The following is a 16,488-nucleotide window of genomic DNA, read 5'->3' on the forward strand; positions in this document are numbered from 1 at the left end:
AACAAATGACAAAATATAGTCGAATTTTAATCCTTCAATTTGAAAATTTCTTTTGACTATAATATTTACCTTTATAGAACCTATCTATAGAGGGGAGGGGCTTCATCGATTCCGCCAGACCTTTTTATACTAGGGGATAAGACATATCGATTCCGCCAGTATTGAATCCTCGAGTACAGTTAGTCTAAAAACAACCTATCGATTCCGCCAGGGAAAAAATATAATTTTTCCGAACAAAAATTATCGTTTTATAAATTTTAATTTATGGTTATAATAGTATTATTAGAACTTAACCTATTCACTAATTGATGATGATCTAACGTTTAGAAGCGTAGTTGTCCTACACTTATCTGGTTAGTCTTGATTTTTCCTCGTATCATTATACTTCAGAATAATGAATTTTAAATTGTAGCTGGTCAACGAAAAAATAACTTAGTTATTTATCAAAATGAAAAATTTTTTAAAACAAACTATAAGTGGAAATATATTAATAAAAAATTGTAATGCAAAAGCTATGTTAGTTTGGTACCATTACATTATAAGAAATAATATTTTACAACTTTTAACTATGTATATAAAAATAATACAATATATATGATAAAAATTGTTATCAAATTGAATGTTTCTTATTTTGTATATATTATATATATATTGTATTGTATTTATTATATTGATTATTAATTTAATTATAATATTAGGTATTAGGTATAAATTGGTAGGTGGCAGAATCGATGGGTTGTGTTTAGACTACCAGTACTAGCAGAGCCGATACTGGCGGAATCGATAGATCCCCCTTTAGGGATGGCAAGAATTATCAGCTCTGGGATGTGAAACTTCGGATGACAGAAAATAGAGTCATACAATTTATTGACAATATTTATTTTTACACGTTTACGCAATTATTGCACTAGAACGCTATGTATCACACAAATTACCATAATATCATTATCGTGTGACCATTATTTGACCCAACGTCTATACACTCGCGGGGTCATGACAACCTACAGCCAAATGCTCGTTAAATATTAAGTATTGTCATTGCACGTAAAATGGCTTATTTGTATATTATTTTGATAAATCGATACCCATCGCGAAATTATTTTGTTAAATACATTTCGTGATATGGCGTGGGCAGACTGTCATCACGACAAACGTCAAACGTCATAGGGTTGTTTACCAGCAGACCACATTATTGTGATGGAGGTGTTAGAGTCACGGTTTATGCAGCCTTACACAGGATGATACTGTTCCTGGCTGTTTTCCCGGAACCTAACCTTACGCGATGACACGTTAGACGTTTTCCTGGACGATATCCATTTTCTTATCGCCTGCTTAATAGCATATATTATTACAGCGGTTCATGAAAACGGGATATGAGTTTCCGTTTGACGTCTCAAAATCTCGATGGTTTATCCTCTTTACTCTCGTCACGCTGTTATTTTTATTCCGATAGACAAGAGTCCCCGGACTTCACTACCTAAACGTCCACCGAACACCATAGTTATGACAACCCAATGGTTTAACCAGTTAATCTATTCCGTGGTAATGCGTTACGTAATTTCGTTATGATTGTTTCCATGTTATTTATTTTTATAATAATTACGGGCAAGAGCCCAATATACACAAAGGCGTAGTATGAGTGCATAACAAAAATTTAAATGAAATATATTACATATTAAACAAAATAACTTAGAAAAGGAATGACAGATCTTTATTGGCGATTGTCATCATCCCGGAGAGAGGTTCGTTTCTCAAGTAATTGGTTGAGCACAGTGGTATAAGAAAACAATAATTATTACGGATGTTTCGAATTGGTACCTTTGTATTTTAATAATTGCGACGAGGGATGGAGAGTCAATATAACTAGAGAAAAGTTTTCGAAGAAAAGATATATTAAGTTGGCGATGACGATTGTTTAAGGAAATTTTATGGAAATAACTTTGGATATTTAATTTCTATAACATTTTAATACGTTGTCATTTTGGTTTGCTTGCAGTATTGCAAATTAAAAAAAATTAAATTAAAGCAATCAAATAAAAAAATGACACTAAAAATGTCATAGAAAAACCGTGTATATAATGGGTATAATTTAATTACGCTGAGTAGGTACATGTTTAATTTTAGCTAGTCACATTATTATTTAGTTTTAATTGATAAGAAAAGTTAATTAATTAGAACATTATTTACTGTTTCGAAATACATAAAAAGTTTCCGAAGAATAGATCACGTGAATTGAAGTTATTAAGTAAACTAGTTATTAATTATTAACGTTCATTCATATAAATGATAATTATATAACATAACTAGGTAAAAAGAAATTATATTACCTCACGATCTTTATTTTCGTTAATTATTTTAATTAATACTTCTAAGAATTGAGATTTGCATAGAAAAGTTATTTAATTATGGAAATATAGATGTACTATGTATTTTACTAATTACAGTAAAACAATAAAATATTATTTTTTGAATACTAATAAAAATAAATGATAAAATTAAATAATTACATTAAAATGTTCTGAATTTTCAATAATATAGACACTATATGATTATAAATAGGGAATAGTTTATTTTTAGATTTTAATATGTATCGTTGCATTCTATATACTACCTATATGTAGCTGTCAATTATTTTCCAGAATGTTTTTGAATATTTTTTTTTAATTATACAAACACAAAATGTTTAATTAAATTTGTTGATGAATTATTACGATTGTTAAGAAATAAAATAAATAACCGTAAATTGTTATTTTTATCGTTAAGTACAAGTAATTTAGTTTCAATACAATTTTTATGAAATGAATAGTAAAGTAAATTCACTATTTGAATCATTATTCATCACTGTAATAGGTAAAGTAACTTTGTCAACGAAAGAAAATACGAATCTAGTCTTCTACACACTGCATGTCAAAGATTATACGTAATACAGAACTTTATAATAAGTTATTTACATTAACTGTCAAATGTAGATGACTTCACAACTTACTATTATGATACAGAAATACAGTCTATAAATCGTGATTATTACTGTGACTAAAATCTAGATGTATAAAATATGAACTATTTATTTCGCAGTTAACAATCATTAAACCAGCAGAGCTTTAAAAACTCGAATAGTTTTTTCATTGAATTGAATTTATCAACAATTTATTCAAGTAATTACTTGTTTTATTTTATAATCTTAATTTTTTTTTACCACGCCATATTTGGATACTTACATCGTATTTCCATTTATGCGTGTCGAATTATTATTTAATGCAAATTATATTATATTTACAGTGTACACAGTATATCTCGAAATAACTAAAAAAAAATAACAAAATAAGCTGAACAAATATGATGAAGACTGATTAAAATAAAACATAATGATTTTGCTAATGAGGAAATTATTATGTGGTTACTACTAAATTGAATACCAGATAATATTATAATGGTTGAATTTTGCTGTACACTCAAAATAATGGTACAATTTTAAATCATGTTATTTTAGACATGATAATTTTAGATATGTATCATAATTTTATATTACTTCAATAGTTATTATAAGAGCTCTCGGGTTATAGTTCTAAAAATTATTTGCAGCACACGTGATATGAAACATTATGAGCCATTTGAGAATATAGCTGGGTCTTTGTACTTTAGCCGACGTTATCACGTACGGAAAGCAGTGATCACTTGATCGCGTTCAATTGTGTGGAATTATCAAACGCGTTTATGCTTATTGTTGATTAGTTTGTTTTCTCTATTTCTTCTGAACATGTTTGCCTAGATGGTCGATATACTTCTAAAATGCTTAATTAAACATACGCAACAAAATCCTATCGATGGTTGTAGTCTCTGTATAATATATTTTTATTTTATATTTCTGATTTTTTTCTTCTTTTTTTTTCGCCGTGTATATACTATATAGGTACTCGTATAATGTATCATATTGTCGTCGTTAAAATAATATCATTGCCTTAACGTAGAATGTGATGGAATTCCATTTTCCAAATAACTTTTTAGAAAAATCATGAAATATATCATCAAGAAGTTTACTTAAAAGTATATTAGCAGATAGTAAATAAATCTTCAATAAAAGTAGATTTCTACTCAAATTCGTAAAACGTTGTTGTTTGATTTTTTTTTATTACTATTATTATTTTTTTAAGTTTAATTTTTTTTGTATGTTTTTTTTGTTTTTTTGTTTTTTCGTTTTTAGATTTTTAGTCACATTGCATTTTAAACCACAATATTTACTTTGATGTTGTAAGATTTTTTAAAATATATTTATATTAAACGAATCACATAAAAACGTATCCGTAACCGAATTTCATCGAACTAATAATAATATATTGAATTTTATTTTTGAATATGGTAAAAAAAAATATTTACATAATGATATGTAAAACCTGAATAAAAAAAAAAGAACAGGGACTTATTGTCACAACCTCAACTCGACGTAAACTAGATTATTTCTATTGAAGGTTAGGACTGTCTATTCATGCAGTTATTTTTAGTGTCCATAAAACATAATATATAAATAATTATGATAGCATAGGACACAATAAAAAATAAAAACACAATATCCACTTGCTATAAGAAATATTACTGGAATATTATTACCTGATCTACAAATATAAAGTATAGGTATTAAAGTATATCGACAAATGACAATTTTGTTCCAAAATTTGTCAATCAAATTACGCTACTCATCAACGAGCTGCCGGAAATATTTGTTCACTTGTGATAGTGATTTTTTAATTGAATATTAATTAATAGCAAGATAGTTATGAAAATAGGGAAAAAAATGTATACATACTACTAATCATTGCTGTCATACAGTTGATTTATGGTTTCGTTGAATATATAAGCATCACAAAAAAAGTTACGTTTGATATTATACATATAATAATTTATATATTTTAGAAGTGAGAGATTCGTAAACAGTAAAGTAATTAGTAAAATTAATTTAAAACATTGCAACTGTACGCGTATACATTATATCTATCCATAAATAACTTTAATCCAATCTGACGTAAAATAAATTGGAAATTAATAGAGAAATCACAAAATTGTTGTTTTAAAGTACCTATAAAGCATACATTATTATTGTACATATTTTTATAATAACAACACATTGTACTTGAGTTCAACATTAATTTTATTAATTAGGTACTACAAAGTTTGTTTGTGTTTAAAATAAAAACAGTTCGAAAAAATTACAAAATTATCTTCTCTTTTACGCTCGTGAAATTTTATATTTAATTTTGATTAAACATTAACAATCTTTAACTGATTACGTAGTTATACTTTTATATCCCATTTCCAGACAAATTTACTAAACCAACTTGTCAGAAAGACGCATAGTCACATCTCTAGAACGGAAACTAGTTTTCCTATCCATTGGGCAACTCAATTAAATTCAAATTGGACGAAAACCATCACCAAACTAGCAATCCGTTAAGTCGACTTAAGATATATTGAATTCCATTCAACTAAAATTAATTTATTTTGAACCAAGTCCAAAATGTGTTCAACCAATTGGGCACTAGTTTTATTTATGTAACCATGAATTTAGGTGCTGAAAATTTAATTCCGTACAAATGTGTAACGAATATATCCACTGTGTTTTAAAAATTAATTAAAAACAGATATTATTCATTGCACGTTGTGAAGATTACAGTTTTTAGTATACCGCAAAGAGGATACGTATTTTAATTCGATTTAGTACAGTATTTACACACGAAATTACAGATTTTATATTTACATTAAAACAAATAATAATGCATTGAAAAATAAAAATATTTATGTGGTTCAAAAACTTATAAAATAGATTTTTTATATTATTTTCGCAGGTAAAATTTCTATCGGTCTTACAAACAATATAACATTATAATCGACACATAATATTATTGATTTAATTTTGTAACATATAATTAAACCCTTAAATACACCATATATACCCATAAATATTATGCATTTATAACCATAAATATAATTTTGTCTTTATTATTGAACTTTTAAGGATGTGTTACATTTTTTTATATTAATAGGACATACTTAACATCAAATGTAACCTTTGAAAGACTCCGTCTACTTGAAGAAAAAATGTGCTGAGATTTTCAAATACATATAAAATAGCTATAAAAAAACACGCGTGATTATAAAATCAGTTGAATCTTTGTTTAAACAGTTCTAAAATAATTATTTCATAAAAGAATTATCAGAAAATATAAAAATTAAAATAAATTATTAAAACAAGATCTCTTTCCTCTTTGTATAATTTACTTTAATTTGATACTGAACTTATATAAGCGAAATACTTTAACATAATTATAATGATTATTTTTTCAACAAACATAAACTTCATTTTCAATCAATTATTAAAATACAAGTCAGCAAACAAACATAATAAATAAATATACATCATAGGTGAGTATATACGTTAAATATTTCAATAAAACACCTTTAAAACTATTTTTTATTTATTTCGACAAAAAATATAAAATGATTTATGAAATTTGTACAAAAAGCTCCTGAACAGAAAATAACAGGGATAAAATTAATCGAATTAAATGCAGGTTAACGAAAATCAGTTTAAATATCGAACTTCCAAGGTAGTAAAACCATGCTTTTCAATAATTGTCAAATCAAAAATGTAAAAGAAGTTTAATCAATAAGCGCACTATAATATATATATATTATATAATATAATTACGGTAAATAACGGCAGCGGTCCAATCGTGATTAAATTCATCGTGAACAAAAGCAAGGACCAGTGCTTTTTTTTTAAAACATAATAAAAGTATTTTTTACGCTTTTTTTATACATATTTCTAAATATTATATTATGTACTACAAGCTCTTGAATTTCGCGTTATACGAACAACGATGATTACGAAAAGTTATCACATTTTCACAAATCATTCGTTTATAGGGAGTAAATTTGATTTACTCTATATTATAGTGTATTATAATATTATGTAATACACTAGTACACCCACAATAATACCGCTAAAACTCAAAATTAAGGATATTGATATGTTATGATTTTCAAAAAAAAAATTAATTTTAAGATTCTATACAGTTTTAAATGAAAAATTTAAATACTCACAAGTTCCAATGAATAATCATACGTTAAAATATGAAATTTTCAAATATACCCATACTGGAGGGTATTTACATAACTTATACAATATTTACTCTATATGTCCGCTGTAAATTAATAATTTTACATTGTTTTTAACGTTACATTCCAACCGTTTATGCGATCTCAAAAAATAAAATTAACTAAAATGTAAAGAAATATTAAAGTTATAAATGTATTTTAAACTAAATATACCGATATATCTACCTATATATTATTATATTTAACTAACAATTTGTTGTTATATTATGTATATAATTTTAAATAATACGTCATCGACATTTATTATAAATCATATATTTTCCAATCTTATAGAATAAGTTATTCTGAGAATATTTACATAAAATATGGATTTTACTAGGTACCTAATTATATGTATGTTTTTCAGTTGAATCTTCGGATCCTTGTGAATTCGCAGGAAATTGGATTGTTAGTTGTGAAATAATTTTTACGGAACTATCAAACTAAACCGAACAATAGATAACTAATTCAGAATAATATAATATGGAATGCCTGACAATCCAAGCAGTCATTAATTATTCATCTTAGTTTATGATTCTATATGATTCTATAATGTAATTCTCAATAAAAAAAACAACAATATTTTCGTAAATCAAATTAATTTTAAATAAAATCTTGTTTTTTTAAAATTAAAATTGATTAATGCAATTTTATTTTTGATCAAATACTCCTTGTATAATTGTTTATAACTACCTAGCACTAGCATAATATTATGATACGTTCTCATAATACATTGTAATAAAATCATTCTAATTATATTTATATTAAATTACTTATATTAAACGCATGCTCGCCTCCATTTTTTTTATTTAATAAAAAATGTATTAAAATTATGATTATTAGAAATTTTAAATATATTCTGAAGACCATTATTTTCAAATTTTTGAGATTGTATACATTACTACTTACATAATGCTAAGTTATAAAAATAAAAATATTAATGTAGCTGATTCAGTTATTAAAATGTTTATTCAAATGATATAAAAATCTTTAAAATTGGTTTTACAAAAAATAAAAAATTAGATGCTATATTAGAAGAACTAGTGTTTAATTTACTTAGAAAATGTTTATAATTCATAAATGTTGGTAGACTAATATTAATTAATAACATTTTTAAAATACTATAACCCTCGTATCTACTAAGCCCGATATTCTTAGTGTATAGAATTAAATAAATACTCAAAAATTTACAATAGAAAAGGGGGACTTTAATTTGAAAAATAAAAGTTAGTATTTCTACAAGAAGTTCTTTAAGAAATACAAAAAAATCTCGAAAATATGATCTTTAATTGCAAATATATTTGAAAATTTCAAAAATCAGACTGAATAACTGCGGTTTAAAAAAAAAATGGAAGCTAAGCAATAAGCATATTTGGTGAATAACTCTGTATATAATATATAAATATACAATAGGTAAAAAAGATTAGCAAGATGAAATTCTTTTTTTTTAACATTACCCTCGCAACAGTAGCATTTGGATTACTATAAATACGTTTAATATATCGTGTTTTAGGTATAACATAAAACAATCAATTTATAAGGCTTACCAATAAAGTATAGCAAATCCACGTTACCACAGGTAAACTAAAAATATTTTAATATTTTATCTGACGAAATAAAAATACCTGGATAAACTGGAATTTAAACGGATAAAAACATACTTAGGTACTTACCTACATACCAATACATTTTATAATAGCATATACTTTAAATTAAACCAGAAACACGCGATTTGCTTTTAATTTAACGCAAGGCAATAAATGTACACATTATTCGTTTGTATCGATTATTTTATACTCAGCAGGTCTCTTATTGTGTGTACATATTATGGACGCAGTCACGTTTATCCGTATTTGGACGTAAGAAGCGCGCGCGCGCGCGCGCTTGTACACACACTGCATACATACACATGTACACGTTTACACTATTAGAAGTTAGATGGGATTGGATAAGTTTATGTACAAATTTGAAATTAAGACGGCGGTGTCACTGTCATAACGTGTCAGTCTTGGATACTGTCTCGGAAATCTCTCACTGTGATTTTTGAAAAGTTCAAACTTTTATAGGGATGCCAAGGATTTTTGTTTCGATAAAATAAATGACCCATGAATTCGTTCTCTTTCTATTCGTATCAAAATTATTTACGTATATTTGTTCAAAGTTTAAAACTGCTATAATATCACATTGATGTTTTAGAAAATTATTTTTTCTTTTACAAATCACGAAATCATAAAATACGAAAAACCAAAAACAACACATATTGATAAAATAAAAAGTTATGGGACACCAATAATAATTGATCTACCTATGGTATATGTATATTAATGTGTTAAAGACATTTTTGCAAATATAGAAACATTTATTTGTAAAATTAGTGGGGCCAGTTTAATGGATAATCCAGTATAAGAGTATATATACATATGAGTACATATACATATGTGTTTGTTTTTGCATTTGAAATAATATAGTAAAAACGTATCGTGAAAAAAAATTTTACGAGCGTCTATCTAAAAAAAAATACTTCTGTAATATGTAGTCAACGTCGACCCCATCAATGTCAAGCCATATTTTATTTTATTATCAAACATTTTTATACCATTATATTTTATTTATATTTAAAAAAATATGCATTTCCATCAACTCATATCTCACAAATTGGGAATACCAATTTATTTAAAATATTGATTTCTATTTATTCTCACAATCACTATTTTTTTTCTTTAGTAATTTATTGTGCATTATATTACGTTCGTGTACGGATTTATCTGTTTGTTATTTTGTGTACCTATACGTGACTGTAGCTATGACATAATATAATATGGTAAAAAAACGATAAGAAACCTATACGACGAGATAATATACTTCAATACTTGTACTTAAACCGTTCTAATAAAATCGGTACGTATAAGAACATAAATAAATAGGTAATTTATAAGAGTCGATAGATAATAATATCATAATAATATGAAATGTAAAAAATATAAGTATATATTGAAAAATTCATCTTTTTTGGAAGTATTTGTGTACGTTTATACGATAAAATATCTCATGCAGTTGGAAATCATTGGAAAATATTAATGCTGATAGAAAAAATAATAAAATTCGACGGATGTACGGACATGAACTTATTTAATAATTATAGATATTTATTATAAATGTTATAATATACAATGTCAGTCCTTTGCAAATACACGCACTACGCAGACTGTACGGATATTGAGATGTCGAGGTATTTCCAACACTTATTTCATTCATCAATATTTAATAGACACACGTGCGCCACATAGGTGCATAGTACTATCTATACATAATAAACGGTATACCGCTTATGGTACATACTTCGATCACGTACAGCATAAACCGGGTACCGGTGCCTTATTAACTATTGACGGTTTTTTAAGGTATAAAAACGTGTGTGTAATGGGAACCACGAACCACGAGTAGAATAATTATTACACATATTCTTGTCGTTTTGCAACACCAAAAAAACCATTACATCCAAATGTATTATCAATTATACACGTGTGTACGAATTCTGAAACGCAAATTCGTTTTCAAACACGAATGTATGTGTATGTGCGTTTACCATAAATCATCATAAATAATGTTATTTGCCAAACGAAAACTTGCAAGTTTGCAGAAAATATTACCTTAATGATATCATCGTTTTTTTTTTTTTAGAATCACGAATTTCTCGTACATTTTTTATGATAAAACGACAATAATAAAATGTACCTATATTACCACGTCTGCAGTAGCGGTGAACGAATCACACATAAAAAAAAAATTGAAATTAAAATTCAACACTAAGCGCTAAAATGTGTTGATGGGATGTGAGGGGCCGGTCAAACGTTGTATTCAAATAGGTAGCTATATAACCTATAAGAGAGCAATTTAATTTTCGGGATGCAGTGATATTACATCGAGTGACAGCTACTGACAATATCTGTATTACACTATTTTAACGATACGACGGGCGAGTCACGGCGTGAGACGTGTACCTACAGTTGTTAATACGGATAATTATCGTAAAATTATGATTGAATAAGTTATTATTCACCTGACTTGGAGATGAACACGACCGTGATGCATGACGCGAACGTTATGAATAACAATAATAAATGACGGGACCTGGGCTGTTGTAACGTCCACCCCATCGGAACACCTGTAACACACGCACACACGTATGCGACGGGTTATAATAATAATATATTATATTACACGCACATGCATAATATCATATACACATTATTATAGTATATAATATCGTATAGCTAATAAGTTTACGATCGTCCGATCGAACACGCGTATTAAACGTTTTATGTATAATAATAATAATAATAATAATGATATTGAGTATCTATTTAATACAATACCTATACATAATATGCGGAATATGTATATGATATTTATCGATATAATATAATATTGTATAAATCCACCTACCGATAGTGATAGTAGCGCAGCACGTGCAGAGAGTGAAACGCACGTGTGTCGCGCGGTCTTCGCACCAGTATATAATAATAATAATAATATGAGTATTACTATCTTTGTTTAACCGATCGGATTCGCCGGTTGATCGGAAAACTGAACGATCATAATATCATGATATATATATATATATATATATATATATATATATATTAAATAAATGTATTGCAGCGATGATATATAATATATATATATATATTATGAGTGGTATGGATCGCGAACTGCACGCAAACAAACAACAGCCTTTCGTCGATCGTTAAGTCGTCGTCGCCGTAGTCACTAGCGTTATACTACGTAAACTACGGTATACGAATCGGTATTATCGGTATACACAATCGGCGATCGCGTTGGTATATATAGTGTTATATCGATGACATAGTCTCGTCGTTTGCTGCTGTTCGCGTGCGATCTCCTGCAAATTTCAACCCCCCCGACCAGTACACGGGTTTTTCACGATGCGCGTACGCCGGTAGTACGTGTCATCATAACGCGTACGACTTTTGACGAGCGCGTTTCGTGGCCAAAGTCCGCGCGCGACCCACGACCGTTGGCGATGCAAAGCCGACCGAAACTGACTACTGAGGTGTGTAGTGTAACCTCTTGGCGTGCACCCGCTGCCGCCGCCGCCGCCGCCGCCAACGCCGACGCCGCCACCGCCGCGCTACACGACTTCCGTCCCCGAACTTGCGGTGTTTATGATATTATTATAATGTGTACGCGAATGTTAAATGACGTACGGGGCTCAGTGAAGTGTGTGTACACGACTACGCGACGTCAGCCGGTCAAACTCGACGCGTACCGATTTATATTATTACAATAATACGATATATTATATCATGATGTTACCGCCGCCGCTCGACCGCGAGATGGACTGCGTAGGGTTTTACGCGCGCACAACTATTATAGGTAATTTTATATTTCGGCGACGACGACGACGACGGTTTAGATCGCGCGTTAGGTTACGAGATTGATTCGCGATATCGTCTATAGTTGCAATTATATCGTTTTCTCGTGATGGTATCGTCGTCGTCGTCGTATCGCGATATAACCATCCGTGAAAACGTCAAAAAAACTGCCGAGTGAGACTAAAAGTTTAGAAATAAGCGTATACCTATTATTATACTCACTATCGCTCTCGACCCGTCGTCGTCAGCGCTCCGTCACCCCCGTGTCGACGGGCTCGCACACGCACATCCGCACATCCACGCACACGACCGTCGTCACAAGCTCGCCGTCCTTATGTGTATTGTGTAGGTATACCGGGTGTCTCGCCTCGTCGGAGTACGTTGTCCTCACCTTAGCGCCCAACCGCCGTCGACGCGTATTATATCAAGCTACATCCGACACTCCTGCGCGCATCCTGCACGGTATATTTAATACATATTATCGGCTTAAAAGCGCATCCGTAACTATTTGAACACGTCTCTTTTAATGAAAATCGGTGTGATACGACTTTTAAAATTCTCGAATTAATCGACTCTTATATGAATTGCAGACTTCCTGCCCTTATATACGCAGTTACCTACCATGTGAAAAGCGAAAACAAAAATAATAATGTTTTTATTCTGAATATTAAGGTAAATCAAAAAAAAAAAAAATATAATACATTTTAACAATACTATTACGTATTGCGTTTATCTCTATATACGTATTACATAATAAAAAGTATTGATTTCCAAAATCATGTTTCAAAACCACTGAATAATTCTAAGTATAATTGACGCGGAAACAAACGGCGAAACGTCCAGCAAACATATATATATATATATATATATGTATAAATATTTCTATAAATGTATGTGTATTTGACAGACACGCGATATAGCCATATATCATGTCTAATATCTATAGCCACATTATATAGGCTTGATATTGTATGGGTATATGTACGAAGTAGACCGATCGACTGACTGATGACTGGCTCTCGCGAAAAGCGCCCTGTATAGCATTATAATACATGATGTGTTCGCGCGTATACCCGCGACGACGGCGTATACACACGAAACGGCTTAAACGGCCGTCACGCAAAGGATTTATAACAACCCGTACGCCCGCCTACCCTCCCTGCCGACCGTGTATATTATATATGTGTGAGTATTGTTACGGGTCCGATTTTTTTTTTCTGTTGTTTTGTTTCTCCTATATGCAAATGTCAAGTGGGTACAAAATGGCGACGTGAAAAGGAATTATATTATATTGTAAACGCGCCGCCGCAAATACTACCACCGCCACCGCCGACGCCGAATCGATTTCACTCGTTATTACTGTACGAGTATTATACCGCGGGTTATGAAAAATCGAATTTTTTTTCTTCGCATAATCGAATTTCATATTAATTATGTATAATACGAACGGGATATCATAAAACGAAAAAAACAGGGTTTCTGTTATGTGATATTCTTCGCCGACGACGACGTTTACGGCTTACCCTATATATTATGCAAAACAAGACATAATTCGAAACGCGGTATGCGACTATTGTAGTCATCGACTGGGTGACAAATAACAGCGAATCGTGCATACTTTGGAAATTGCAATCAAAATTAGATCAATTATTGCACATACATAAACGATAGACTATTAGACTATTATAACATAGTTATAGACCAGGGGTCGGCAAGTAATTTATATTGGAGTCCTAAAGATTAAAATAATAAATCAATGAGGTCCAGTGAAAAAAATCTTTTTCAAATCTTTATACATAATGAAGTAAGTACAATGTGTTAACAGGGTCCAGAGTTTTGCCTTCATCGGTCCGGATCCGGACCGCGGTCTGCCAGTTACCAACCCCTGTTATAGACTGAAATCAAATGGAACCGAAAGAACCGGTTTTCGAAATAAAGTTAATAACCAAAAACTTTGTTAGAACCTATATATTTTATTATTCTAGAATAATTAATTTTCCCTTGGTTTTTTTTTTAATTTTAACGATGCATACTTTTCGAGGACATAAAACAAATATAAACCTATTTGTGCACATATCGTGTAAAGGAGTCGCAACACTCTATATCTCTACAACATTTGTTCATAAAGTAAATACTAACTTTATGTCATGTTAGAATGAGAAACCGACAAAATGTTCAATTATAGCAATAACTGATAAAAAAAATTAATCGTTAGATATACATGAAATATTGGAAACGGAAAACAATAATAGTCAATAATAGTAATCAGTCATCACCAAGCAAAAAAATAATTTTAAAGTAGAATTCATTTTTAAAAACACTAAATTACCCGCTTATTTTATCATTTGACAAACAACGTCGTTTTTCTACCAACAATTTTTAACTAAAGACAAAATCTCAACACAATTATTAATTTTAATTAAAGTCTATATACCTAATCCTAGCCGTCCCGAAATATTTAATCAAAACACCGGCAGAATGTTATTTTCAAAACCGATATAGTCCTGGCCAAATCGAGACTTGAGGTTGATACTTATTGTCCAGTGTTAAATAAATAATAATTTTAAAAGTATAAATCTTTGTATGTTATATATATTGTAACTATATTATAGTCAGGAGTCAGGACAGATATAAATTGATTTAGCATTTATTTTTATTGTTTTGTTATACCTACTTTATAATACCAAAATGTGTTTTACAGACAACGATTCTGTACACAAAATGTATTTTATTTATTTTTGCATGTTTGGGGTTTTTTTAATGTACATTGTTCATAATAGCTCGTTTTCATAATTAGTGAATTACAAAATAAATAATAATTTTTCAAGTCCTTATAAAGTTATAAGTATGAGCAGATGAGCTGATGACTCGTGTAGCCCATGGGTTATACAGAGTGATAGAATAAATTCGAGGATAATTTCAAAAAATTTATAAATCAAGTATTCAGAAATTTAAAACAAATTGTATTTGAAATCGCTGAGTCGTATTGCTTTGTTTAAAAACATGGCTAGTAAGAGTGAGCATAATTTAAGATAGTATGGTTGCCCAACAATCTATGATAAGAAAATTTAAATAAATACACAAATAAGTAGAACGAGTATTAGTGCTATAAATGGAATATATTTGTGTGTATTTCATATATTTCATGACTTAAGTCTGTATACAAATTTTTATATATTATGAGTAAATAATAAATAAATAATAATTATAAATTAATATTTAATAGACTATAACTTAAAACGATCACTAAATCACTTAACTTTGGAATTCATATCGTTTGCCATGTGATAATATTTTTATAATGGCTCATTGGGTAACCATACTATTTTAAATCGTGCTAATGAACTAACGAATACTAATGGCACCTAACATTGGCCCACACAGTGAATATTTTCTGACTACGTGCCTTTACTAATTGCTTTAAAGTCTTGTATTAAGTATATTAGCATTTTATATTATGTATATACATTAAATTAAGTAGCAATACGAAATATTATTAAAATTAAAAACTATAGGTTAAGAAAATATTTACGTAATAAGCAACAATTATTGTAATTTTACTATTGATTACCCAATAATAATTAGGTTAGTTATTGTTATATAAACGGTAAGATAGGACAGATAAGTGTTTTTGTGAAGGATCGTGTAACTCGATCGATACATAGAACATCGACTTTAATAAAGTGTTAATAGTGTTGTAATTTAATAGAGTACGTTGGGGACGATATGCGTCTACGAAAAAAGTAAAACAAAAATCTAAACGTGTTTTTATAAGAATGTTACTTAAAAAAAATAAATGACATACAGTATACACGGTGGCCCTCTCCGCAACATCACCAACATCCAGCCATCACATTACATGTTATGACTTAAAACGGTCGGCTAGTAATTACACTCAACTGGCGACCGTCGTCGTTACCTTTAAAACCCGAAAACGCAACGA

General features: G+C 29.4%; 1 protein-coding gene across 5 annotated transcripts in view; it reads right to left on the bottom strand.

The window, feature by feature from the left end:
* The window catches only part of LOC132930812 (alpha-1,3-mannosyl-glycoprotein 4-beta-N-acetylglucosaminyltransferase B), a 48,179-nt gene that overhangs the window by 17,293 nt on the left and 14,398 nt on the right, over positions 1 to 16,488 (bottom strand). For 2 of the 5 annotated variants that reach the window (XM_060996882.1, XM_060996883.1), the window contains exon 2: positions 11,210 to 11,314. The exons of 1 other annotated variant lie outside the window; for it this stretch is intronic. In XM_060996882.1, coding sequence (XP_060852865.1) covers positions 11,210 to 11,306 — 97 coding nt within the window. In that variant the 5' untranslated portion in view covers positions 11,307 to 11,314. Of the gene's footprint in view, positions 1 to 11,209; positions 11,315 to 11,595; positions 12,248 to 12,767; positions 12,979 to 16,488 lie in introns of those variants that run through there. 2 more of the 5 variants (XM_060996881.1, XM_060996880.1) reach the window with 2 other exon arrangements.

This window comes from Rhopalosiphum padi, chromosome 4, assembly GCF_020882245.1.
Source record: "Rhopalosiphum padi isolate XX-2018 chromosome 4, ASM2088224v1, whole genome shotgun sequence".
Lineage (NCBI taxonomy): Eukaryota > Metazoa > Arthropoda > Insecta > Hemiptera > Aphididae > Rhopalosiphum > Rhopalosiphum padi.